Raw genomic sequence first — 27,190 nt, 5'->3', positions numbered from 1 at the left:
ACACACATAACGAGAAGTTGGTAGAAATACGTTTCTCGCATAACTGTGAATCCACATTGTCTGAAGAGGCATATAACGAGGGTAAGGGTGTATACCTCTCATAATTTTGTATACCTCTATTAAATCTACCCTCATTCTTCTGTGCTGCAGGGACGGAAGTCCTAATCTTTCCCTATAACACAGGTCCTCAAGTCCCAACAATATCATTGTAAATTTTCTCAGCACTCTTTGAATCTTATTGACATCATTCTTGTAGGTAGGTGGCCAAAGCTACACACAATATTCCCAATTCGGCCTCATTGATGTCTTACACAACTTGAAGCAGATGCTACAGAAGAGTTACTGTTTACAATTCTCTTTTAAAATAGCGCATAACCGTGACTTTTGAAAAACGTAAATCCTAATTCTGTTTATAAACTCTGCAGTATTATGGTTGTTTGACAACTGGATGTAATGAACTACTGCAGTGCGCGATGCCAGCAATAATAGATCTGGTGGCAAGCAATGCATTGAATTAAGAGTTCAGAGAAATGTGTTTAATTTCTGCTATAAGCCATTGGCAATATTTTCTTTTATTGAGCAAAACGTTCCTTTGGTATTATTCAGTTAAATAGTCTCTATTTCAAGGAGGAGATTAATACTTGAGCTATTTCACAAGATTGGAAATTGAGCAGTGTGTGGATTTAAGGCTATAAAGCTATTGGCACACAAGTCTTAATACTTAACATAGACACTTTGTTGTTGAAGACCAGATCTCCTGCATGAGTTCTATTGGAAAATTGGTTCGTCAATTTCTTGGATTCTTGGATTACCGGCTAGAGTTGCTGGAGAGTGGGGTGACTGTTTAAGTGCTTTCCAAATAGTGTTGTTGTAATTTTGTGGTAATTGTAACCAGCCTTGGTGACCCATTATTTTGCACAAGAAAATTGCATCGATACTGGACCAGGGGTAGGGTTGTAAATGTTCAGTTAGTTAAGTTGATTAATTAGTGTCTATTTTATTTACAAGCAGATATAAAGAATGGTGATTGAGACATGGACTTTTCTCAAGTTGACTCCATTAGGGCACATCCTTTCAGAGGCCATGGCCTAACCTTTATTTTGTGAAGTGATCACACTCAACATTTTAGGAGCAACTTCTTCCCTTCTGCAATCAGATTTTTGGATGGACAATGGACCCATGTATACTACTTCAGTATTTTATTTTCCTTTTTCTTTTTGCACTATTTAATTAAATTATTAAAAATATATTTCTTATTATAATACTTAATGTAAAGCAACATACCGCTGCTGCAAAACGACTGATTTCATGACATATGCCAGTGATATTAAACCTGATTCTGACCAGTGAGGAATCCTGTATTTTAAGCTTCAAGGGCTGCCTTTCCAAATTCAATAAATAATCAGTACTTCACATCCTTATTGTGTACTTGTGTTCACCCGGGGGAAAGTGGAGACAAAGTAGCTTCATTAGCTAAAGTAATTAATAAAATTTCTTCTAAATCATAAACCTAATATCCTCCTTGGAAATCAATTTCAGTATCAGTTACTTACTGTCCATATTGCCGCTGGCATTTAGGGCACCAATGACAGTCCTCCATCTCTGACAGTGTTCAGGGCTTCGGTAGTTTCCTCTCAGTTTTCACTACTGTCAGTCATGCAAACTCAGGAGTACTGTCGCGCTCAGATGTAGAAGGAATCTTCATTGCTGTTTCCGTAACAACTTTGTTTTACCAGTTAGGGTTGTTAGCCCTGAGCTGAACCCCCGAACCATGAACACCAGTGGACCGCTCGTAATCTGGCCTCTGCCCTTTGACCTGTTTGACATGGGTGATCCTACAGAGAGTCAAAGCACAAAGCCCTGACTCCAGCCAACATAGCTCTCTGGGTCACTGAGCCTCCAAACTACATCTACTCCTGGAGGACGTTCAGAATCAGAATCTGGTTTAATTATCACTGATGTGTCATGAAAGTAATTGTTTTGCAGTAGCAGTGCGTTGCAATGTGTAAGGAATTACTAAAAGCTGCAATTAGAAATATAAAAAAGTAAGGACTGCAAAAAGAGCAAAATCATGGGGTAGTGTTCATGGACCATTCAGAAATCTGTTTGAGGAGAAGAAGCTATTCCTCAAACGCTGAGTGTGCATCTTGGTAGTAATGAAAAGAGAGTATGTTGTGTATGGTAAGAATATTTAATGTTGGATACTGCCTTCTTGAGGCATTGCCCTTTGAAGATGTCATCAATGGTGGCAGGCTGGTGCCCATTATGCAACTGGCTGAGTTTACAATTCCCTGCAGCTTTTTCCGATTCTGTGTACTTGATATACCGGATATTGATGCAATCAGTCAGAATACCCTGCATGATACATCTGTAGAACTGTGCTAGAGTCTTTGAGTGACAAACCAAATCTCCTCAGACTCCGATTAAAATGTAGCAGCTGGCATATCATCTTTGTAATTGGATCAATGTGATGGACCCAGGATAGATGTTCAGAGATGTTGACACACAGCAACTTGAACCTGCTCACCCTTTTCACTGCTGACCACTCAGGGACTGGTGTGTGTTCCCTCGACTTCCCCTTCCTGATGTCCACAATTGGTCTTACTGACATTGAATGAAAGGTTGTTGCAGATGACACTATCTCGCTCCTGCACAGCTCTGTCACTGTCTGAGATTTGCCAACAACCGTTGTTATGAGGGAAAGTATTTTGACTAGATCCACCCTTTTATGTCCTTTCACTGTCTAATCTTCAACCACAAAGGGGAAGTGAGTTTGTATGCTCAGTTTCATTCAATGTCTCAGTGTTTTGGCAATAGTTGGTAACCTGGTTTAGTGTAAACTTATTGATACTATTTATTAATGTTTTAACAATATTTTTTAAATAGTAAAAGGAAAAAGTTGCACTTAAACAGAACTTCTAACATCCCTTTAGTATATCCCAAAACACTTGGATCACACCCATAAGACCATAAAGACATAGAAACAGAATTAAGCCGATCATCTACTCTACCATTCCATCATGGCTGATTTATTTTCCCCCTCAATCCCATCCTCCTGCCTTCTCCCTGTAACCTTTAACACCCTTACTAATCGGGAACATAACAGCTTCCACCTTAAATATGCCCAATGACTTGGCCGTCTGTAGCAATGAATTCTATAGATTTAACACAATCTGGCTGAAGAAATTAGATTAGATTATGAGAACACTCAGTCCTCGTTTATTGTCATTTAGAAATGCATGCATTAAGAAATGATACAATATTCCTCCAGAGTGATATCACAGAAAAACAGGACAAACCAAAGACTAACACTGACAGAACCACATAATTATAACATATAGTTACAGCAGTGCAAGCAATACCATAATTTGATAAAGAGCAGACCATGGGCACGGTAAAAAAAAAGTCTCAAAGTTCTGATCGACTCCCGAGTCCCTGATAGCAGGCGGCAAAGGGAGAAACTCCCTGCCACAAACCTTCAGGCACCGACAACTGCTGATGCATTGAAAGCACCCGACCACAGCCGACACTGGCCGGCCATACGAAAACTTTGAGCCTCCGATACAGCCTCCCGAGCACCATCCTCTGCCGAGCGCCTTTGACCTAGCCCCGGCCGCTGAAACAAGCAAAGTCAAAGATTCGGGGCCTTCTGCTCCGGAGATTCCGGACCACACAGTAACAGCGGCAGCGAAGCGGGCATTTCAGAAGTTTCTCCAGATGTTCCTCTGTACTCTCACGTCTGTCTCCATCAAATCGGAATTGTGCATGGTACCTTACTTGACAAGTAACCTCATCACCACCAGAGTGGCTGTGCGCACTGTGTCGCGCCGCCGTCTTCTCCTCCTCCTCATCTCTGTTCTAAAGGGACGTCCTTCTATTTTGAGGCAGAGCCATTAAACACTGATATTCCTGGGATCATTCTCATGAACCTCTTCTCGATCTTCTGCAGTGCTAGTATATCCTTTAGATTTGGAACTCAAAACTGCTCACAGTACTCCAAATTCAGTCTGACCAATGTCTTATAAAGCCTCAGAATTACATCCTTGCTTTTAAATTCTAGTTCTCAAAATATACACTAACATTGCGTTTGCCTTCCTTACCACCAACACTTCATAGGAGGGGTAATTTTGCAAGAAATTCAGCAATCAGTTTGTACACAGCTTCCACAAAATAGCAGTGTGATAATATCCAGGTAATTTGTTATTTTTTTGTCTGTTGGTTGTGGGATATACAATGGCCAGGATATCAGAGTGGATGGAGTACAGTGTAGGGAAGTGCATGGTCATGTGGAAAGAATAATGGTGTACACTATTTCACAAATGGGGAACACATTCAGAAATGAGGTACAAAGGGGCTTGGGGGTACTTGTGCAGGATTCCCTAAAAGTTAAATTGCAGGTTGAGTCAGTGGTAAGGAAGGCACATACCATGTTAGCACTCATTGAGAGAAGGCTAGAATATAAATGCAAAGATGTAATGCTGAGGCTTCATAAGACATTGGTCATATCGCACTTGGATTATTATGTGCAGTTTAGGGCCCGTTATCTAAGAAAAGAAATGCTGGAGTTGGAGAGAGTCCAGAGGAGGTTTACGAGAATAATCCTGGAATGAAAGGGTTAATGTAATGAGCTCAACTCGTTGGGCCTGTGCTTGTTGGGATTAAGAATGTGTGGGGAGGGGGCGGTGTGGGATATCATTGAAATCTACCTCATGTTGAAATGCATAGATAAGAGTGGATGTGGAGAGGATGTTTCCTAAAGTGGGGGAGTCTCGGACCAGAGGGCACAGCCTCAGAATAGAAGGATGTATCTTTAGAAACAGAGATGAGGAAGGATTTCTTTAGCTAGAGGGTGGCGAATTTGTGGAATTTATTGTCATAGACGGCTGTGGCAGCCAAGTTACTGAGTATATTTAAAAGGAAAATTGATAGGTGTTTGATTAGTAAGGGCATCAAAGGTTATAGGGAGAAAGTAGGAGAATGGGGTTGTGAGGGATAGTAAATCTACCATGAAGAATGGCAGAGTGAACTCTAGGCTGAATGACCCGATTCTGTGCCTTTGTTTTACGATCTTACAGTTCAGATTATTATATCTTTAGCATCTTGCTGTGGAAGTAGCTGAGGCCTCATAAGCTTTCAAACCACTCCAAAGCTTCCTCAATACTGTATACAATATCTGCAGAGAGTTTCAAGCTGAATAGCTGGAATGAGGCAGAGACATTTTGTTGCCACATGCAGCTGTGGAGGCCAGGTCGTTGGGTGTATTTAAGGCAGGGATTGATAGGTTCTTGATTGGACATGGCATCAAAGGTTATGGGAAGAAGGCCGGGAACTGGGGTTGAGAGGTAAAAATGTTCAGCCATTATTGAATGGTGGAGCAGACTCGTTGGGCCAGATAGCCTAATTCTGCTCCTATGTCTTATAGCCTTATGAACATTGAAACATAGAAAACCTACATCGCAATACAGGCCCTTCGGCCCACAAAGCTGTGCCGAACATGTCCTTACCTTAGAAATTACCTAGGGTTACCCATAGCCCTCTGTTGACTTCTGATTTGAAGACAAGAGGACAAACAGTGTCCAGGACACAAAATGTGTCATTGTGGAAATCAAATTTTCAAATCCTATGCTTAAATTGGTCAAAAAAATCACTCAAAATCTCATATTTCCAATCTTGTTTTTTTGTTACACCTATTTACATCCCAGTGCACATTAAACAAAGTAACTGTTGAATTACATTGGTTCAGATAAAGTTACACCAAGCACGAAGATAGAATTGGATTTCTATTACTTGGCATCGTTTGGTTTAAGATGGTGCTGGTGAAGCATAGCGACAACTTGCTGGTTGCAAATAAGACTACTAACTACTTTTCTCGGGCTTCCAGCTGGGTACAGCCTATTGGTTGGAAGCCTGAGAACAGTTTGTTTGTCATATACATTGGAAAAGCACTAGATTCTGTTTTTATTTACTAACTACTTTATTAATCGCATTTTTCTCAAAATTGATCACTGCAGTCAATAGCCTATAACTTCCCTCTCGGAAGTTGTGCTTTGTACTGCTGGTTGGACCTGGCATTTTTGCATTGTGAATTGAAGTCTCGAAGGTGTGGGATGGTTGTGGTACAGTGTGTACAGACTGAATTGAGGTGGTAGGGTCCAGGCCCGAGCCCGAGAGTGGGGAATGAGCCAGTGTTTAGCCATTGCTGGAATAGACTTGGAGGCCATTCAAAGTGGCAGAACTAAGGCAAGGCTGAGTTGTGGCGGTGTGGCACTGACCCGAGAGTGATTTAAGCAGCTGGCCAGATTGGAAAGGTTGGGTATGTGCCAAATCGAGGTGGCAGGTCCCTGGTCCGAGAGCATATTGAAGCGGCAGGTCCTGGGTCCGAGAGCAAGGGACACCCCACTGTTTGGCCAGTTTAAGTGCTGGGCCAGATTGAAAAGGTCAGGGTGTTGGGGCCAGAGATGAGGGTGTCCAGCTTTGACCTTCCTCTCTGGAATTACTAATTGTACAACTTCCTTTTTAGATTTATACAGCATGGTAACAGGCTTTTTGGTCCAATTTGTTGATGTCGACTTAAACTAGACTCATTTGCCTGCATTTGTATTCCTTTAAAGCTTTCTTTTCGTGTACCTGTCTAAATTCTTTAAACACTGCAATTGCTCCTGTAATTTCAAAAATTTGATTTGCACTTGAACAGATAATGTGTGTTGGTTATCAGTTTGGTCTCTGCTCTATTGGTTGGCTTCCCAATTTGTAATCTGTAGATTTCTAAAACTCATCTGTTCATTTCTTAGTGTTTATGACTGAGAGAGTAAGCACAGCTCTAATGCCATATTTACGTTTGCTGATGACACCACTGTCGTTAGCCGAATCGAAGGTGGTTGACTCATCTTCGTTGTTGGAGGGAGATTGAAAAGCTGGCTGAGTAGTGCCACAAAAACAACTTCTCATTCGATGTCAGCAAAACTAAGAAGATGATTATTGACTTCAGGAGAGGAAACCGGAGGTCCTGGAATCCATACTCACCAGGGGGATCAGAGGTGGAGAGGGTCAGCAACTTTAAATTCCTTGGTGATATCACTCCAGAGGATCTGTCCTGGATCCAGCATGCAAGTGCCATTACAAAGGAAGCACAGTACTGCAACTACTTCCTTAGAGATTTGCAAAGTTTCAGTATGACATCAGAAACTGATGTATGGTGAAGAGTATATTGACTGGTTCAATGCCCTTGAATGGAAAATCCTGCAAAAAGTAGTGGATATGGCCCAGTCCATTATGGGTAAAGCCCTCTCCACCATTGAGCACATTTACACGTCACAGGACATCAGGGACCCCCACCACCCAGGCCATGCTCTCTTCTTGCTGCTGCCATCAGGCAGAAGGGACATGAGCCTCAAGATCCATACCACCAGGTTCAGGAATAGTTATTATCCCTCACCCATCAGGCTCTTGAACCAGAGGCGATAATTCACTCAACTTCACTCACCCAACACTGAACAGTTCCCACAACCTATGGATTCATTTTCAAGGACTCTTCATGTTATGTTCTTGATATTTATTGCTTGTTTATTCATTATTTTTATTATTTTTTTGTATTTGTAATATATTGTCTTTTGCGCATTAGTTGTTTGCCTTGTTGGTTATGGTCTTTCTTTAATACTATTGTTTCTTGGATTTACTGTGTATGTCCACAAGAAAACAAATCTCAGGGTTGTATATAGTGACATGTCTGTTGATAGTAAATTTACTTCGAGCTTTTGAACTTTGAACTTGAACCTGAATACCCAAAGCCCTTCTGCTTATTGAGTTCTATTGGCTTCCAAGCTGGCAAGGATTTATGTTTTTGTTCATATTTTCAAATCACTCCATGGGCTTATCCATTAATATCTCTGAAACGTCCTCTGACTTCTTGCCTCCATTTCTGGATACTTCTGATGCCCTTCTGTATTATTTACCCATTGTGCCTTTTTGATATTCATTGCTACAGACTTCAAGGGACACGGACCTAAGATCTGGTATTTTTCCTTCAGAGAAATGACTTTGAACACATCTGGTCTGTACACCCCGGTTGAGGAAGTTTGGTATGGGCCTCCAAATCCTAAGAACTTTCTAAAGGGACACAAATAAAAGCATCCTGACTGGCTGCATCACTGCCTGGTATGGGAACTGTATCTCCCTTGATTGCAGGATTCTGCAGAGAATGGTGCAGACAGCCCAGCGCATCTGTAGTTGTGAACTTCCCATGATTCAGGATATTTGCAAAGACCAGTGTGAAAAAAGAGCCCGAAGGATCACTGGGGACCCAAGTCACCCAAACCACAATCTATTCCAACTGCTACCATCTGGGAAATGCTACCGCAGCATAAAAGCCAGGACCAACAGGCTCTGAGACAGCTTCTTCCACCAGGCCATCAAACTGATTAACGCACGCTGATTTGAGTATATTTCTATGTTACATTGACTGTTCTAATTATTATAAATTACTATGATTGCACATTGCATATTTAGACGGAGATGTAACGTAAAGACTTTTACTCATGTATGTGAAGAATGTAAGAAATAAAGTCAATTTAACTCTTTATTTGGCTTTGCCTCAAACTATAGCATCATCATCATTATGTGCTGTGTCGTATGACGTGAGTATTCATAGTCTTTCTATCACCATGTTTGTTCTTGTCAAAATTTTCTACAGAAGTGCCCTGCCATTGCCACCTCCTGGGAAGTGTCCTTACAGGACTGTTGACCCTGTGTTATCAATACTCTTGAGAGATTGTCAGCCTGGCATCAATGGTCACATAACCAGGACTCATACGACCATCTGTCACCTGCTCCCATGGCTCTTCACGTGTCCCTGATCTGGGTGGGGTGTGGGGGTGCCAAGCAGGTTCTATACCTTGCCCAAGGGTGACCTGCAGGCTGGCCGAGGGAAGGTAAAGATGCATCTCCACCCTGCCACCCAGACCATCGCATCCCAACGAAATATCTTGGGACACTTTACTAATATATAAACACAGGTTATTATTGTAGAGCAATAATGAGAGATGCCCTGATGTCTCCTGATAAAGGGTCTTGGTCTGAAATGTTGACCTGCTGGGTTCCTCCAGCATTTTGTGTGTGTGTGTGTGTGTGTGTGTGTGTGTGTGTTGAGGAAATGATATGCAGGAGCGCTTAGTTTTTTTGAGAAATGGTGGACTTTTTTCTCTTTCCTTATTTTTAATTTAAATATATGGCAGATTTTCTTGATATGGCTGTGTATTTTGTTTGCTTTTCTCAATGCATGCTGCTTTGTGTATTGGAAAGGGTGTGCACCACTGTTTAATTTATCAAAACCATAATGAGCAGGTGCAGAAGCCAATCATTAATCATATAAACAAGTTTAGCTCATGTCTGGGCTATCTTTTATAACAGATATGCTGGAGATCGTATGTGTACCAAGCACAAGATTCTTTATTGGGCCTTGCTTTTGAGCTAAGAATAAAATCCAAAAAAACTTAATGAATTCAAAAATTTAAGTGGTGGTGCCTTAATTACGTTGCATGGGGTGGTGGAAGAGGCAGAAATATTAGGCTCTGATGTTTTTTATGCAACGGACCCTTTCTGTTAGCCGAGGAGTTCATGGACCCCAGGTTGGGAACCCCTGCATTAGGGACTTTTAAGTGATGTGTAGCTAGGCACATGGCAGTGAGGGAAATGGAAGGATATGGATATCGTGTAGGTAGAAGAGATTAGTTCAGCTGGCCATTTGCTTACTCATTTAATTGGTTCAGCACAACATTGGGGGACTGAATGGCCTGTTCCTATACTGTTCTAAGTTCTATATTTTAACTCGTGAAATATACTGCAAATAAAAGTTTATTACGTTGAATAATCAGGGTAGTGGTATAATGCTTGTGACTTCAGTATGTTTGTGTTGCATGGAAATGGCTTCATCCAGCTCTTGCTAGGGGGTTCTGCTGCAATGAGCTGAAACCTAGTTCACAGTATGTATACATTATACAACCTCGAGATTTGTCTTGCAGGCATCCACTAAATAAAGAAACAATAGAATCTGTTCAGTGAAAATCCCTACACAACAAAGACCATGAACCACCCAATGTGCAAGTGAAAACAAACCATGTAAACAATAAAAAGTAAACAAATATCATCAACTGCAGAGTCCCCGAAAGCGAGTGTTTAGTGCTATGCTGATGTCCACAGGCCATAGCTGCAGGGTCAGTTCAGTGCTGAATCGCCCTGATCAAATGCACAAATAGTTTAAAAAAAAGTAAACAGCAAACAGAAGGAACATGAGTCTGAAGCAAGACCATAGGTGCTGAGCGTGCTCTGCACTGAGACAAGCCTGTCCAGATGTCCATTGACTTCTGGGCAATGTCTGCTCTTGAAGCCGGCGGCATGGGACTCCTGCACCTTCTGCCTGCTGGCAGCAGCGAAAGAGACCGGTTAAACTCAGACAGGCAACACTGAGCACCTGTTCATTTTCTGCTCTCGTCTTCTGATTTTAATCTTGTTTGATGCTTTAATTGGCAAAGAGTAATGAAACTGACCACGGGTTCGTGTTCCGTCATGAGGGAAAGACACAGAATCTTATCCACACCAAATTCCCCAGAAGGTAGCAGAAGCACCAGAATATTCAGTCAGCCCAAATACACATTCTTAAAAGCAAAATTACAGGCTGCAATGGATCGAAATTCAGAAGTAATATATTCAGCAGAAGAGTATCCAGTAGTTTTGTAAGCTGTCTGCAAGATGTCACTTTGGTCACTGGTGCCATCTTGCTGGAAGTATTATTTAACCTAGTTAATGATGATTAAGTACTTTATAGTTAGTGAAGGTAATACACATGGAATTTAGACTAAGATAACAGTGTAGGGGATCAGGGCACTATGGTGGCATGGTGATTAGAATGGCACTATTACGATCTGAGGCCTGGAGTCAAAGTTCAGTTCTCACTGCCGACTGTAAGGAGTTTGTATGTTCTCCCTGTGACTGCGTGGGTTTCCTCCGGATGCTCCGGTTTCCTTCCACCGTCCACTGGTTAATAGGTTAATTAGTGATTGTAAATTGTCTTATGATTGGGCCAGTTGGGTTGCTGGTTGGCATGGCTTGTTGGGTCATAAGGGCCTGTTCCTGTTCCGTATTGCATCTTGAAATAAATAAAATAAATTTCAGGTGAATGTAAGAGATGTGGCATTTTTTTCCAAACAAGAGTAATGCCGATTCCTGACTAATGTTTACCTTCTGCCACGTAACCAAAATGGATAGTTAAGTTGCTTTTTCTGTAGGAGCTACAATTGCTCCTATGTTTCCTTTTTTAAAAAAAGTAAGTAATTGAAAAGGAATCAGCATGACTTGAAGTCAGGGAGTTATTTCGTAAAATATTATCTTTAGAAAAAAACTTTAATGCTGTTTATGTTCTTTCCATCAGTGATTGCAAGTAGAAGCTCCAAATAGAAATGATAAAATTACACAGTCTATGTTTTTGTATGTGTGTTGTGATTGAAGTCATATATGTTTAATGTCTTATCACAGAAATATGTCTAATTTCCTCAAACAATTACCAGTATTAAATTCTTACAGTGATAAAGAGAGCCAGTGGATCCATAATGCATACAATTACTCTTTGGAAGAGTCATGTAGTTAATATTGTTCCCTAATGTAATTCTTTTTCTTGGTTCATGAGGTGTCATTTGAAATGGTTGATATATATTTTCAATCCCTAATTGTCTCTGAACGGAGAAGATATTAAGAGATGAATTCAGATGATTCTGCAGTGTGAATTAGCCAGATCTTGTAAAGATGTTCTGCTCCCAGAAGAGAACCAGATTGATTTTATGGCAAGCTACTTCTAGCTTTTTAAGTTCCTAATTTACTTAATCACTTGATTTTAAATTCCTTGGCTACCAGGATGTGAATTACTGTTTCTGTGTGAATGGTCTAGGTTTCTGAATGCACATTCGGCCTGAAACGTCGACTGCACCTCTTCCTAGAGATGCTGCCTGGCCTGCTGCGTTCACCAGCAACTTTTATGTGTGTTGCAATAACTTAACTGTTGCGCTATTATACCCCAGTTTGTGTTCATACAAGTCCGTCCTGGAGTACTGCAATTTAATCTAAATTTTTATTTTTTTAACATTGAAAATAATTCAAGCTGACTTAGAGAAATGTGGGTAGGGAGAGAATTCAACTGATACATTAACCCTTTCATTCACGAGAATGTTCCTGGAGATGAAAGGGTTAACATATAAGGAACGCTTGATGGCTCTGGGTCTGTACTCACTGGAGTTTAGAAGAATGAGGTGGATTTCATTGAAAACTACTGAATATTGAAAGGCCTGGAAAGAGTGGATATGGAGGCGATGCTTCCAAGAGAGGGGACAGTCTAGGACCCGAAGGAACCGCCTCAGAATAGAAAGATGTACCTTTGAACAGAGATGAGGAGGAATTTCTTTGGCCAGAGGGTGGTGAATCTGTGGAATTCATTGCCACAGATGGCTGTGGAGGCCAAGTCATTGGGTATATTTAAAGCGGAGGTTGATAGGTTCTTAATCAGTAAGGGCGTCAAAAGTTACAGGGAGAAGGCAGAATGGTATTATAAATCAGCCATGATTGAATGGCAGTAGAGACTTGATGGGCCAAATGGCCTAATTCTGCTCCTGTGTTTTATTGTCTTATGACAATAGATCTTGGGGATTTATCTGGGGAAGATACTTGCGAATAATTCTTGAAGATCCCGATTGTATACGTGACACAATATTTGTTTCTCCACCAGCCCTCACCATTGCACAAATAACAAGTGTATTGGCAGAATGTGATAAGTAGAATATGCTGTGATGTTTGTTCTGTGTTTCCGTGCATGAGTGGTTGTTCAGTTGCCTTAGTGAGCAACAGTGTAATCCTTAATGACACCATGTTATCCGCTCTGCTAGATGTTGCTTGAAGCTGTTTTATGATACATACTCACACATGCAGGTAGGAAAGCTCTATTATGGAGGGGCTATATGGTTTAATACTATCCTTGATTAAATGCTGTGGGTTGATTTGGCAGGTATCGTCTTTATGAAATAATTTGCTTTAAGAATTTTTCACTCATATGGTTGTCATAAAATAATAAACCAAGATATTCTTGAATGCACTGGGAGGGAAACTAGAATTGTAGGCACCTTGAATTATCTAAGATTTAAATATGCTGTTGTCGTTGCTGCCACAATCTCCCTTTCCTTGTTGCTAATCCGTTCATTATAGTCAGTGTCTGGAATAAGCTAGGCAAGTTAAAACCCTATTATTTATTAAATTATTTCCTGGACACTCATGCCCTGTAATGCCTAATTATTGGTCTTTTCATCTTTGCAGGAAGAAAGAATCTGCCACAACCAAAAAAGACCGCGTGACTCACTGCCTGACCATATGTGAAAACATCGTTGCCCAGTCTCTTCGGTAAATGACTTCAGTCTTAATAGAAAAATTTGTAACTGCAGATACTGAAAATCAGAAATTTAAAAAATGGAATGCTGAATACTTAACAGTTCAGGTAGTATCTGACTAGAAAGAAGCCGTTAGCATTTCAATTCTGATGAATAGTCATCGACCTGAGATGCAAATTCTGTTTTTTTTTTCCTTTACATGTACTGACTGACCCTAGGCTGTGAGACTACTGTCACCACCCAGGTCTCATCACGTACTAAGTGCCTGTTGCATTACTCTGTTTACTTTTTAACTTGTGACATGTATGCACATTTTTATTTGTTAGTTTATTTATGGGAATATTATTTTGTGTTATTTGAGTTTTATGTATTGTGTTGTGCACCTTGTTTAGTTTGACTGTACAGTATTTTCCAGTGAGATTAACAAGGTTGAAGTCTCTTTCGGGGAAGGGATATATATCAGAAGGAAAGAGAAAATTTTCCAGGGTTCTTTGGAACGGGGAAGTACAGAGGACACAACTGTGGTGCATAAAATTGAGGGGCACAGAATAAATACAAAGAAGAAATGCCTTGCAATTCCCTTACTTGATCTGTCAAAAGCCTGAGAACAAATTTAAAGTAATTGGAAGAGGGTTAGAAGAAAGATAAGGAAAGGTTTTCTCACCCAGCAGGTGGCAGGGAATCAGACAGTTAAAAAATCCTCATCAGATTTTAAAAGCCATGTCCTGTAGGAATGTGAGGTACTGGAAGCCAAGTAGCTGTTTTGCAGCCTGTGCAGGATCAATGGGTTGGGTGGCCTTGTTGTAATTTTTCTACTGTCTCAATTAGCTATATAAGGTCCATGGAGTGTGAGAGGCTTGGCAGAAATACTACTACCTGTAAAAAAATAAATAAAGCATTAGAGAAGGAAACCATCTTGGATAGCTAATGTTGAATATATTCTAGGTATAGAATCAAGTTCAGGATATTACAGACCCATTGACATACTGCTTAGCATATCTTATTTTAAGCAAAAATAGTTAAAAGCTGAAATTACAGCAAAGAATAGTTGATGATTAGTTTCAAAAAGTTATATTTGATCAGTTTTATTGGTTTGTATTTTCTTTTACCGAAGCAAAATTAACAGTAGGAATAGGAAAATGCAGCAATTTTAAGATACTAGGATTTTCCAAGGGCTATTAATAAAGAACTTCACAGATGAAAAATGAACAAGTTCTGAGTTTTGTAGAGCAGAATAACAATTGGAAAGCAAAAGGATTGGCAGAAGGCAGAAATTGATGTTGCAAGACACATTGTTGGGAATCAAGAAAATCCAAAAATTTGAGAGCAAGGTAAAACTAGAGCTATTGACGATACTGAGGAAGAGCAATATATTAATAAATTTACAATGTACGATGTGTAATTTTAGGTATGGGATGGTTCCGTAGTGTTACAATAACATTACTACAGCACCAGTGACCAGGACTGAATTCCACTGCTGTCTGTATGTTCTCCCTGTGGTCATGTGTTTCCTCTGGGTGCTCCAGTTTCCTTTCACATTCCAAAGGGTTAGTTCGTTAATTGGTCACATGGGTGGAATTGAGTGGTGCAGGCTTGTTGGGTTGCAAGGGCCTGTTACCATGCTGTATCTCTAAATAAATAAAAGATAATTACTGAATTTCACTGGTAGTAATTAAGTTGTGCATTGTGATTGATAGACAAGAGGCCAAATATTCCAATGGGTGGAAGTGGAAAAGGGTTCTGAGGACACAGACTATCAAAAGTAGATGTAAATTAAGCATAACACCATAAAATGCTGATAGCACGAGGATTCATTCTAAGAAGAATTTTAAGGCAGAAAAGTTGTATTTAAGTTGCTTATTCTAATGTGCGTAGGTTGAGCAAGCTTGAGGCTTTTCACTTTGGAGCGAAGGAGGATAAGAGGTGACTTGATAAAGGTGTATAAGATGTTAGGAGGCAGAGGTCAAGTGGACACCCAGAGATTTTTTCCCCTCAGGTGGAAATGGCTAATACAAAAGGGCATAACTTTAAGATGATTGGAGGAAAGTATAGGGGCAGGGGGGGATTTCAGAGGTAAGCTTTTTCAATACAGAGAATGGTGGCTGTGTGGGTAGTGGTAGAGGCAGATACATTAGGGACATTTAAGAGACTCTAAGATAGGCTTATGGTTGATAGAAAAAATTTAGGGCTATACTGAAGCGAAGGCTTCAACTGATTGTAGATTAGGTTTAAAAGTCGGCACAACATTGTGGGCCGAAGGACCTATCCCGTGCTATTCTATGTTCAGTGTTCCCATGTTAAAAAATAGTATGTAGAGCGGGTTAGAACTTGGAAAGAATATCTAATCCAAAAGGATTTTATCAGAATTGACATAACTGTCAATAATGTCTGACTAGACCTGGATTCTTTCTTTCAAGAGGCAAGAAAGTTGAGAAGCCTCCTGATAGCAATCTCATCAATTATTGAATCAAATTTGATACATCTGAAACAAGGTTTTTTTTTGCTGGTGTGGGAGACCGAAATACATGCTTCTAGATATAAATGGTCGCCAGTTGAATACTGTATTTGAAATAAATAACCTTGACTAGGATGTGGAACTGTTACTCTTGAAAAATGAAAATAACATTAAGAAGCTGCTTAAATTGAAGGTGTTTTGCATTTGGAAATAGATGACGTGGTGAGTGGGTGGAGAGGAACTGTTTGAGGAAATCGATACTGAGCATTTAATAGGATGGACCTCCACCATGTAAGGTCCAAGCCCAGCTGTGAAATGAGGAGAGTTGCGTCTGGGAATTTCAACCCCATCCTTTTAAAAACCCAGTGCTACAGAAGCTGCAAGAACCTTATCCCAGGGAGAGGAGGGATCTTTGAAGATGTGCTACACTTGGGGACAGCTCGAAAGACTGGTCCTAGACAGAGTACTCTGGCAAGCTGCTGCTGTTGGTGTCACGTACCCTGTGATGGGAATAAAGAACCAGCAGAAATAGAAAACACTTTGGAGTCCAGTATTGCCATTACCTAATTATACTTATTAGTAACTACGCAATACAGTAATATAAATGTAGATAAATCAAACATGTTAGCAATGATTGTATATAAGTAAGTATGGAATATAAATGAAAATCAAGCTTTTTCAAGTCTAGGGATAAAAAGATACAGTCTTATGATCAAGAGTAAAGTTCAGTTCAGTTTGTGGTATTGAGTTGAGTAGTGACGGAGAGAGAGAGGAGGAGAGAGATTTGAGTCTTCAGGTGAGCTGACCCCGTTGATCTTCTCGTAGTCCTCTGAAATCCTTTAAAAGTCACCGACTGTGACCACAACAAAAGGGACTGTTTTTCTGTGGTGGAACTATCACCCAGGCAAGGGTGGACACATGGACAACTCCCTACCAGTCAATCCTTTTCTTTTCACTGCAAGAGCAACTGATCAACTTGCCTGATCGATCCTCCAAAAACCCACTTTTTCTATGGGCACACAAAGCTCATTCAGTGTCCAAAACATGTGTCTCCGGTCTATCATCTGACCTTCTATTTATCTCACCGTACTGAGTATCAACTGTCATTCAAATAACTCCTCCTTCCTTTGTCTGTGTAAGAATACAAGCAGGCAAATGTCCTTGAGAAGTATAAACACGCTGCCGGAAGATCATAACACGACTGACCATCAAATAACGCCGCCTTTGGTTACCATAGCAATTTATGAGCTGCTCGGTGCCATCTCCAACTCAGCAGAAATCCAAAAGTTAGCCAGTTCTTTCTCGTGCCTTAAAGTGACAATCCAAAAATTGGTCTTCATCTCTCTCTCTCTCTCTCTCTCTCTTTTCAAAACAAGATATCGGTGTTAAATACCTTTCTCTCTCTCTTGTCAAAAGCTCAGTTCATAGGGGTAATCGAGCACAGTTCATAGGGGTAATTCAGGACCCTGTCACAGTGGTCTTTACCCCAGTAGGGCCTGAGAAGAATTAATAGGATGTTTTTGTTTCTCATTCTGTTGATGCTTCAGGTGGTTGAGTTCAAACTACTCTGTTAGAGTCGTTTAAAGTAAATATAAACCTGCCCGTACACGTCCTCTCACACTTCCATTCAGGATCCTTCCAGGTGAGCAGTACTTCGCATGGAATCTGCTGAGGTCGTCTGTTGGGTCTGGTGTTCCTGATGTGGCCTCCATTACATCGGTGAGGCCCGTAATAAATTGGGGGACCGCTTTGTTGACAACCACCACTCCATCTGCCAAAAGCAGAACTTTCTGGTAGCCAAGCATTTTAATTCCAATTCCCATGGCCTTCTCTTGTGCCACAATGAGGCCATCCTCAGGGTGGAGGAGCAGCACCTTGTGTTCTGTCTGGGTAGCCTCTAACCTGATGGCATGAATATCGATTTCTCCTTCTGGTAATAACATTTTTCCCTCCCCTTCTTCTTTTATTCCCCATTTTAACCTTTTGCTTCTTTTCATCTGCCTGTCATCTTCCCCCTAGTGTCCCTCCTTCTTCCCCTTCTCCAATGGTTTGATTTCCTCTCCCATCAGATTCCTTTCTCTCCAGCCCTTGAACTTTCCCATTCACCTATCACCTTCCAGCTACCCTCCCTTCCCTCCCTCCACCTTTTCAAATCCCTTACTCACTCTTCCTTCAGTTAGTCCTGACGAAGGGTCTCGGCCTGAAACGTCGACTGCACCTCTTCCTACAGATGCTACCTGGCCTGCTGCGTTCACCAGCAACTTTGATGTGTGTTGGTTGATTTAATTTCAGCCCTGTCATTTTTAGAATTCTTTATCTAAGCAGGGCAGGTGATTGACCTGTAACAGTGAACTCTGTTACGATTTTTTTTGCCATATAATTTGCTGAGTTTGTGTTTCTTTTTAAGATTTCTCGGTATGCTGTGTGTTGCAATCGTATTAGACCTTTGTAAACTTAGAATTCAGATCTTCCTCCTGTAGAGGAAGTGTCATGCGAGGTTGTAAATGGATTTGAGCAAATTGATGTATCCTGTATGTGACAAAGTATATGATTTTTAAAAAGGGCATTGGATTGAATTTGTACCTTAATGGTCTAAATTTTCAGATCTGGTTCTCTGCCTGTATTTGACCTGGACACAATCTAAAAGGCTCTTGAAGTAAATGACTGTGTTATCTCCGATTCAGATTAATTTATCACATCAAAACACACAGTGAAATGCATCGTTTGCATTAGCAACACGACCTAAGGGTATTCTGGGGGCAGCCGCAAGTGTTGCCACACATTCTGGCGCCAACGTAGTATGCCCAGCATGTTTATAGAGTATGCCAGCACAGCAGCAATAAACGATAACAATAAAACAAGCCCCTTGCCCACCCATGCACACGTATATGCAGATGGTTCTCTAACCCCCAGACAGATTTTCACAGGGCCTCCAGTGGACTTGTGGATTCTTTTTGGGCTGCAGCCCTAATTCAGATGTCACATGCAGTAAGTTTTGCCACCACCAAGAGTTGCAGTTTACTTCCTTTTCAAAATATATTTTCTAATATACCAGACAATTGACAAAGAAGAATTGATCTTGTGTTGGCTAGAAAGAACAATTGTATGACACGAGATTTTGCATCACTACTTTATCATTTCCTGTCAGTCACCTTATATACAGATACTTCTGTACCTGGTATCACATATCTGTACCTGGTATCAGGTATACTGTTATTTATACTTTTTTTTATTGTGCTCTTTGTCTCAGTGGTTCTCCTTTACACCTGTGTACTGGAAATGACATTAAACAATCTTAAATCTTGAGCAACACACAAAGTGCTGGAGGAACTCAATAAGTCAGGTAGCCTCTATGGAGTGGGAAAACAGTCAATGGTGCAGGCTGAGATCTTTCATCAGGACTGGAAAGGAAGAGGGAAAAAGCCAGAATCATCTTCTCCCCTCCCCTTTCCAATCCTGATAAAGTTCAAGTTTGTCATTCAGCCATACATGATTCTAGCCAAGCATAATAGTGTTACTCCAGGGCCAAGGAGCAGAACACAGTACCAACAATCATACACAACACAAGGCACATATAAGACAGCAGTAAAATACAGTCACACAAAAAAACCTAGTCCAAGGTCTAGATGTTGTAGTAGTCTGCAATTGAACACACTAGAGTTTGTCTTGTGCTGAGCAAACACTGGAGGTTGCACTGACCCCAGCATGTACACCACTTCACACTGCCTCCAGCACTCCAGCTGGAGCACACTGACTCTGGTGCAGTCTCCTGGGCGGCTGCACTACGGCTTGGGGTCTAGTCCACCCTATGACCGAGGTCACGCAGCTCCCCTGCCATCCACCCCCACTGTTCGCCAATAAACCAGTGAGTTGGGCTTGGAACATTGGTTTATTTCAAAGCCTGTCTAATAATTCTTGTCCCACAACAGCAAAATGTTCTTCAGATTTTTTTACTGTTGTGTGAGCTAGTTCCTCATTGCTTATGAAGGATGTGAGGCTATCTAGTGTTGGGGGAGGGGTGGTATAAATGTTATTTACAATCTTGATTTTGGAGAAAAGTGTGTTTCTAATTACAGTTCCTCATTTACTTAGGAACTCGCCAGAATTTCAGAAGTTGTTGGGAATTGCAATGGAAATGTTTTTGCTGTGTTGTGATGATGCAGAGTCTGATGTCCGGATGGTGGCAGATGAATGTTTAAATAAAATTATTAAGGTAAGTTGCACGTGGCTTCATTACTGCTGCAAACATCAGTCTCTGTTACTTGGGAGGCTTTGATGTTCTGATTTTGTTTTCTATGCGTGCATTAAACTCATTTCTGTGACAAAATAGTTGTTAATCAGTGGCAATAAGGGTAAGATGGTGTGTGAATGTTATGAAAATCTATGAGAATGTGGCAGGTATGTGACCAGATAACCTCTGGTACTCTTGTCTGTTTCTCTATTGAAGTCTGTATCCATGCTTCTTTTCTGCAAGTTATGTCATTCGTCACTTCTTTACCCACTGACTCGCAATGGCTTCTGGCTTCGCAAAGTTCTCTCCCTTACTTACAAATTCTTCTGTTTTGCAGTCTGTTTGAATTCTAATGCTTCTTCCCTCGATTTCTTCAGCTCTGCACTTATCTTTCTTACCTCCCTCCCCAACTGAGATGATCTGTGCTCCTACATGTTTGTTGTACAGTGATTCTGAGGGGTCTAGTCAGGGTGATATGGTGAGATCTGGGAGAACCTAGAATAAAGCCTCCCTGTTTAGAAATGAGAAATGAGATGAAATTCCACACTGCCCCACCCATGCAAGCCGGGTGGTGATGAGTCTGTGGAGGTCAAGTCATTGGGTACAGTATATTTAAAGGGGAGGTTGATTGGTTCTTGTTTGGCGACCTTTTATTCAATATTTTCATTTAATTTGATTTATTATTCCAATATTTTTTCTGAAGTTTTAGATTTGATCAGAAAGTCTTTTTTTATGGTCGTATCCTCAAAATGGACTGCCCAGTCCCTTTTTTTTGTTTCTTTTTTTGTATAATACAATGGGTTTTTTTTCCTTTCATTTAAAATTCAAAACTTTTCCTTTTCTCTTCATGAACTGATAAGAGGAGAATTGCTTTTTTTTAATTGTATATTACATACTAGCTTAACACTGTATGATTTTGATAATGTATGTTTTAATCTTGGTTTGTATTATTGATATATATATATATGATAATTCTCTTGTTTGTATTTATGTTCCTTTTAAATCAATAAAAAGGTTAAAGAAAAGATTGGTTCTTGTTTAGTAAGGGTGTCAAAGGTCATGTGGCGAAGGCAGGAGAATGAGTTTGAGAGGGATAATAAATCAGCCTTGATGGAATGGCAGAGCAGACTCGGTGGGCCAAGTGGCCTAATTCTGCTCCTGTGTCATAGGGTGTTATGGCCAATTGTAAATATTTGGCACTCTCTCTTCCTTAATGGTCAGCTGAAGAAGAGATTTTTAACATTTTTACTCAGAAAAATATTTTGATGGGTTAACCTCTGTCTTAATAAGTGGTGAAACAGATTGGGGAAAGGAATGTCTGTACTCTTAATTTACATGTTTATACCTGCTTTCTGTGGTAGATTTTGAACTATTAAAGCTGTTTTATAAGAAAATATGTTTTGAAAATAATACATTCTATATATATATTGGTGTTGATTAAGAGATTGGGGTGTGATTTTTGTCCCATGATGCTATCAAATGTAAATAAAAACTTCTGGAATGTTGTTCTGTTTGTGATTCTATTTACATAATTAAATGGAATAGTCCCAATACTAATACTTGAAGTTTGTGTTTGCAGAAATTTTTAAATATTGTGAGAAATTTATTCCTAATCAACTTTTTACTTAACAGGCCCTGACTGACTCAAACTTACCACGGTTACAACTGGAATTATATAAAGAAATTAAAAAGGTTGGTAAGCAATTAGAAGAATGTTTGCAAAAATAGTTTTATGATATAATTATCTGAAGTAAAATATTAAAATGTTGTTACGTATGCTTATGGAACATTGGGAGTTGAGCTGCTAAAACATGGCCAAATGGAGTTCCATGCATAGTCATTTTAAAAACTCCTCCTCTTGTGTGTTTTTGAATTCTTATTCATCTATTAGTCTGATTTATTGAACCATACAGCAGAACACATTTTGAAAAATTTTAGCAGAATAAAATTTGTCTTTGTGCTGGTGTTAATTTCTCACCTTCAGTACCTATACATTTTAACAAATGTTCTGAATCAGCACTTATTCCAGTAAAGAAATTAAAACAGAAAGATTTGCATTTGTACTGGAGTTGCCATAGATAATGAGCTTGAACTCTGTCAGTATGCTGTCATTGAGTCATCTTTACCCACCTGAAAACATCGATGTGACCTCTCTTGTCCCATCCCCCTACATTTCAGTGCTACCTCATCCTTGATTCTTGTTGTTTGTTCTGAAGTGAACAGATGCTAAATTCAAACAATTTAGTAGGCTAACAGTATGATTAGGCATGATGGCAAAGTGACTAGGTAAACTGGTTCATGCAGGCTAATTGGTTTAAAGCTGTGTAGCTTTAAAGCTAACAGAAGGTCATGTTTTGGGAGAAAGTAATTACGGTATTTAATCAGTGATTGCATGACAGACTCTGAACTAGAAACAAATTTATTATAATCTGTAACTTTTTAGCTAGATTCTTTGTTGGAAATCTCAATTGGGCTGATCAGTGATGTTGGACTTGAATAGTACTGATGTTACCTGTACATGATGCCCATTGTTACATTTTCTTGGGAGGCAACTGGTAAACTAGTGTATGAATGATGATTATGCTTACAAAATGCCTTGTTAGCCATTATTTTCCAATTTAATAGCATATACTTTGCCCTCCCTCTTCAACCTGTAAGTTTGACCAGATTAGAATATAAAGAACACTTGTTTTATTCCTTATGAAAAATTTCCACCCTTTTCAAAAACAGGAGATTTGGAAGTAGACAATTCAGTCCCTTTTGTGTCTTATTCCATTGAATCGTAGCTGATCATGTTTCACCTTGGCTCCCTTTAGTTGCACTAACTTCAAATCCTTTAATATTTTAATAACTCTTACCCTTTTTTTCCCCCAAGGTATTTTCAGCTCTTGAGACTTAATTAACCTCTTGGGAAATGAATTGAGTGCTTTTACTACCCACAGGGTGAAGGTATTGCATATGCCTCTGGGAGTTCCGATTCTGTGACCCAGCAACAGTGATAATATGTGTGACTAAAAGGAAGACTTGGAGGTTGATGATGTTTCTATGGATTTTGTGATTTGTTTCTTGGAAAAAGTAGTAGATTTGAGAGGTGCGTTGGTGCATTGTCATTCACTTTACAACACGGTTATTCTTTTCCTCCGCTACACAGAATGGCTCATCGAGAAGCTTGCGGGCTGCACTTTGGAGATTTGCTGAGCTGGCTCACCTTGTTCGTCCGCAGAAGTGTAGGTCAGTTACCGAATCACGTACATCATTTGTAATTTGTTACTGCCTTTATATTGGAATAGCAATACCAGCTTGATGTTGTGAGGGCTTTCTACGCTCAAGTCTACAAATTCTGTTCCCATTTCGAACACAATGGCTTCTAAAGCACAACTGAGTTTGGGTGCTGGAGATTTTTATGTCATTCATCTACCTCAGGATTCAGGTTATTTTCTGTCATACAGTTTCTTTAAAATGTCTGCTAATAATTAGCACTCATGCTCCTCATCTCTGACCTATCTTAAACAGTGTCCATGTAGGCCAAGTGAGTCCAACTGAAGGATCTTGGCCCAAAACATCAACTGTTCATGCATTTCCATAGATGCTGCCTGACCTACTGAGCTCCTCCAGTATTTTGTGTTTGCTGTGGATTTCCAGCATCTACAGAATCTCTTGTGACCATATAGGCTTTAGTCAGACTCAGTCCTTCCCCCATCCCCAATTCTGGTCTGAAATTTCAAATTCTCCACTCTTCTCCCCGCCCTCTCCCCACACCAGTGCTGAGAAAAGGTCACTGACCTGAAATGTTAACTGCTTTTTTTTTTGCACAGGTGCTGTCTGACTAGCTGGATTCTTCCAGTTCTTTTCTGTTATTTTGCCTGCTTATTTAGCCCGCATATGTAGCAGCGCTTATTAGCACCTCTAAGTAAAAGAAAATTAGTCAAGAAATGATAGAGTTTTATCTTGTTAATCATTCAGGTTCATGTGAATATTCTGTGGCTGAGAAGAGTGAATAGAACAAGAGAATGGTTCAGCCAAGGTTTCTAATGTGAACTTCTTTTTAATCATGCCCTTCTTTGTAAGCCTTTGTCCCTCCAGTGCTTAGTAAGCTGTTATAATTAAGAATAGCAAGCCGATAGAGTTGACTCTCCTGTCTTCAATTTGGGTATTGTAAGTCTGAAGTTTGTCCTGGGTATGACTCTAAACTGCAACGGGGAGAGTGGAGTTACCCCATAGTTATTCGTTGCTCCCAGGGCTGCTCTGACCCGGAACAGTAGCACCTGCAAGGGTTCCTGTTCAGGATACGAGCGGAGGCCAATGGCAGATCCAGCAGGTTCAGTAACTGAACTTATGACAGAGAAGGCGGATGAGCTAGGACCTCAAATGTCAACGGCTATAGTACAAGCGGATGAACATTTGGGAAGAGAAATGGCGATTTCTTTAGTTCACCCAAACCACCGTTGCTAGATACTAGGTTTCCTAGAATCTATTTGCTAAGAAAACCATGGTCAAACTCACAAAATGTATCACACAACAACAGTGTCAAGAGGGTCTTCAAGACAATTCTGAAGATGCTTTCCTTGGTAGGGTTGATTCTGGTCAGCAGGAGATCCCTGACTGTCATCAAGCTACTGCTCATAAAATTCAAGTAACACAGAAGAAAATTATTGCCACTTGGAATGTAAGAACCCTATATCAAGCAGGAAGATTAGACTATGTGATAAATGAAATGAAAAGACAAAAGATTAACATCATGGGAATTAGCGAAGTTTGTTGGATAGGTGCTGGAACATGTCAGAATAGAAATAAAACACTAATTTATTCTTGTGGAACATCTAATGAAATAGGAATTCTTATGGATGAAAACATGGCAAAAAGTGTTTTAGGACATTGGGCAATATCAGAAAGAGTGCTCCTTGTTAGATTCAGAGGGCAACCATTTGATTTAGCAATTACACAGGTATATGCACCAACAACAGATGGAATAAATGAGGATATAGATAAATTCTATGAAGAGCTTGAACAAGCAAAGAATTGATGCAAATCTCAAGATATTGTTATTGTCATGGGAGATCTAAATGCTAAAGTAGGACAAGGTGCTGATGGAAATACCATAGGAAAATTAGGACTAGGGGAAAGAAATGAAAGAGGTGAGAAATGGGTAGAATGGTGCACGATGAATAATCAGGTCATTATGAATACCTACTTTAAAAACCATCCAAGACGCTTGTGGACCTGGCGAAGTCCAGGTAATAACGCTGGAAATCAAATTGACTTTATTACTATAAACCAAAGATTTAGGAACTCAGTGACTCAATGCAAAACATATCCAGGTGCAGACTTTAATAGTGACCATAACCCAGTAGTATGTCATGTAAAGTAAAACTTAAAAAACTGAAGAAGCAAAAACCTGAACAATCCCTTGACTACTTGCAATTAATTAAAGAAGAAAACTTAAGACAAAAATTTACAATTGAAGTAAGGAATAGATTTCAAAGTCTAGAAATAGAATCTGTTGAAGATGATAGCAATCATGTAGAAATGAAATTTAACTCTCTAAAGGATGCCTTGGTAGAATCAGCAAAGTCAGTGATTCCTAAAAAAGAAAAAAGCACAAAGAATAAATGGATGACAGATGAAATCAAAAATCTAATGGAAGAAAGGAGACGGAAGAAAGCAAATCCTATAGAATATAAGTCCTTAGATAAAAAAGTTAAAAGCTTAGGTCAAAAACCCAAAGAAGAATGGTTAAACCAGGAATGTGAGCAAATAGAAAGAATCCCTATTACTGATCCAAAAAGGTTACATCAACAAATCAAGAATATCACTGGTAAAAAGCTCCTCTGTTCTTCAGGTGGATGTTTGAAAGTAAAGGACTGTACCATTATCATGGAAAAAGATGAGATTATGAACAGATGGACTGAGTATATTCAGGAATTGTTTGAAGACGATTGAGGTGAAAAACCAGAAATTAAGAAAAACATTGAAGGTCCAAGTATTTTAAAATCTGAAGTTTGTGATGCAATAAATAAGATGAAGAAAGGAAGGGCAGCAGGTCCTGATGAATTAGTAATAGAACAAATTATTATGGAATTGAAGAACTTACTGATTTAATCAGTGACATTTATGAGACTGGAATAGTACCAGAAGAGATGAAAAAATCAGTATTTATCACACTTGCTAAGAAACCTGGAGCAATAGAATGTGAATTACATAGGACCATAAGTTTAATGAATCATATCACCAAGATACTTCTAAGAATTTTGATGACAAGAGCTAAAAGTAAGATACAAGCTGAAATAGGCAAAAAAACAATGTGGTTTTGTGAAAGACAAAGGTACAAGAAATGCAATATTGATGTTAAGGATACTATCAGAACGAGCTATTCAAGTGCAAAAAGATTTTTGTTTTATCGTCTACACAAAAGCATTTGATAAAATGAAGCGCAGTAAGTTATTTGAAATATTACAGAAAGCTCCAGATCTAGATTCGAAAGATCTCCGCCTAATCAGAAATCTGTACTGGGAACAAACTGCTGCTGTAAGAATAGATGGAGAAGTGAGTCAGTTTATGAAAATTGAGAGGCGTTAGACAAGGGTGTGTTTTCTCCCCGATATATTTAATGTGTACAGTGAAACAATATTCCAAAAAATAAGACATCTTGGGAATCGAAGTTGGTGGTGAAAACATCAATAATTTCAGATATGCTGATGACACTGTGTTAATTGCAAGTACAGAGGAAGCACTGCAAAACTTAATTGATATAATTGTTGAAGAAAGTGCAAAAATGGGTCTGTCTATCAATTGCAAAAAGACAGAATATATGGTGATATCCAAAAGGAAGGAGAATCCTATCTGCAGGCTGAGAATAAACAGGGAAGACACAAAACAAGTACAGAACTTTTGCTACTTAGGAAGCTGGGTGACATCAGATGGCAGGTGCGACGTGGACATCAAATGAAGAATAGGGATGGCAAAAGGCACCTTTACGAGAATGAAGAGTATACTGACCAATACTAAACTAGGCATGACAACCCACCTCAGAGTACTGAAATGTTATGTTTATCAAGTTATGTTACATGGCTCAGAGTGTTGGACAAT

The 27,190-nt window shown here is 39.7% G+C and overlaps 1 protein-coding gene across 4 annotated transcripts in view; it reads left to right on the top strand.

The window, feature by feature from the left end:
* Positions 1-27,190, top strand: part of htt (huntingtin) — a 265,277-nt gene that overhangs the window by 5,950 nt on the left and 232,137 nt on the right. For all 4 annotated transcript variants that reach the window (XM_063049530.1, XM_063049527.1, XM_063049529.1 and 1 more), the window contains exons 2-5: positions 13,348-13,431; positions 19,966-20,086; positions 21,737-21,796; positions 23,256-23,335. In XM_063049530.1, coding sequence (XP_062905600.1) covers positions 13,348-13,431; positions 19,966-20,086; positions 21,737-21,796; positions 23,256-23,335 — 345 coding nt within the window. The remainder of the gene's footprint in view (positions 1-13,347; positions 13,432-19,965; positions 20,087-21,736; positions 21,797-23,255; positions 23,336-27,190) is intronic.

The sequence above is a fragment of the Mobula hypostoma genome, chromosome 5 (assembly GCF_963921235.1).
Source record: "Mobula hypostoma chromosome 5, sMobHyp1.1, whole genome shotgun sequence".
Taxonomy (NCBI): domain Eukaryota; kingdom Metazoa; phylum Chordata; class Chondrichthyes; order Myliobatiformes; family Myliobatidae; genus Mobula; species Mobula hypostoma.
The sequence above is the reverse complement of the archived record's forward strand: the minus strand, read 5'-3'. Positions and strand labels throughout refer to the sequence as shown.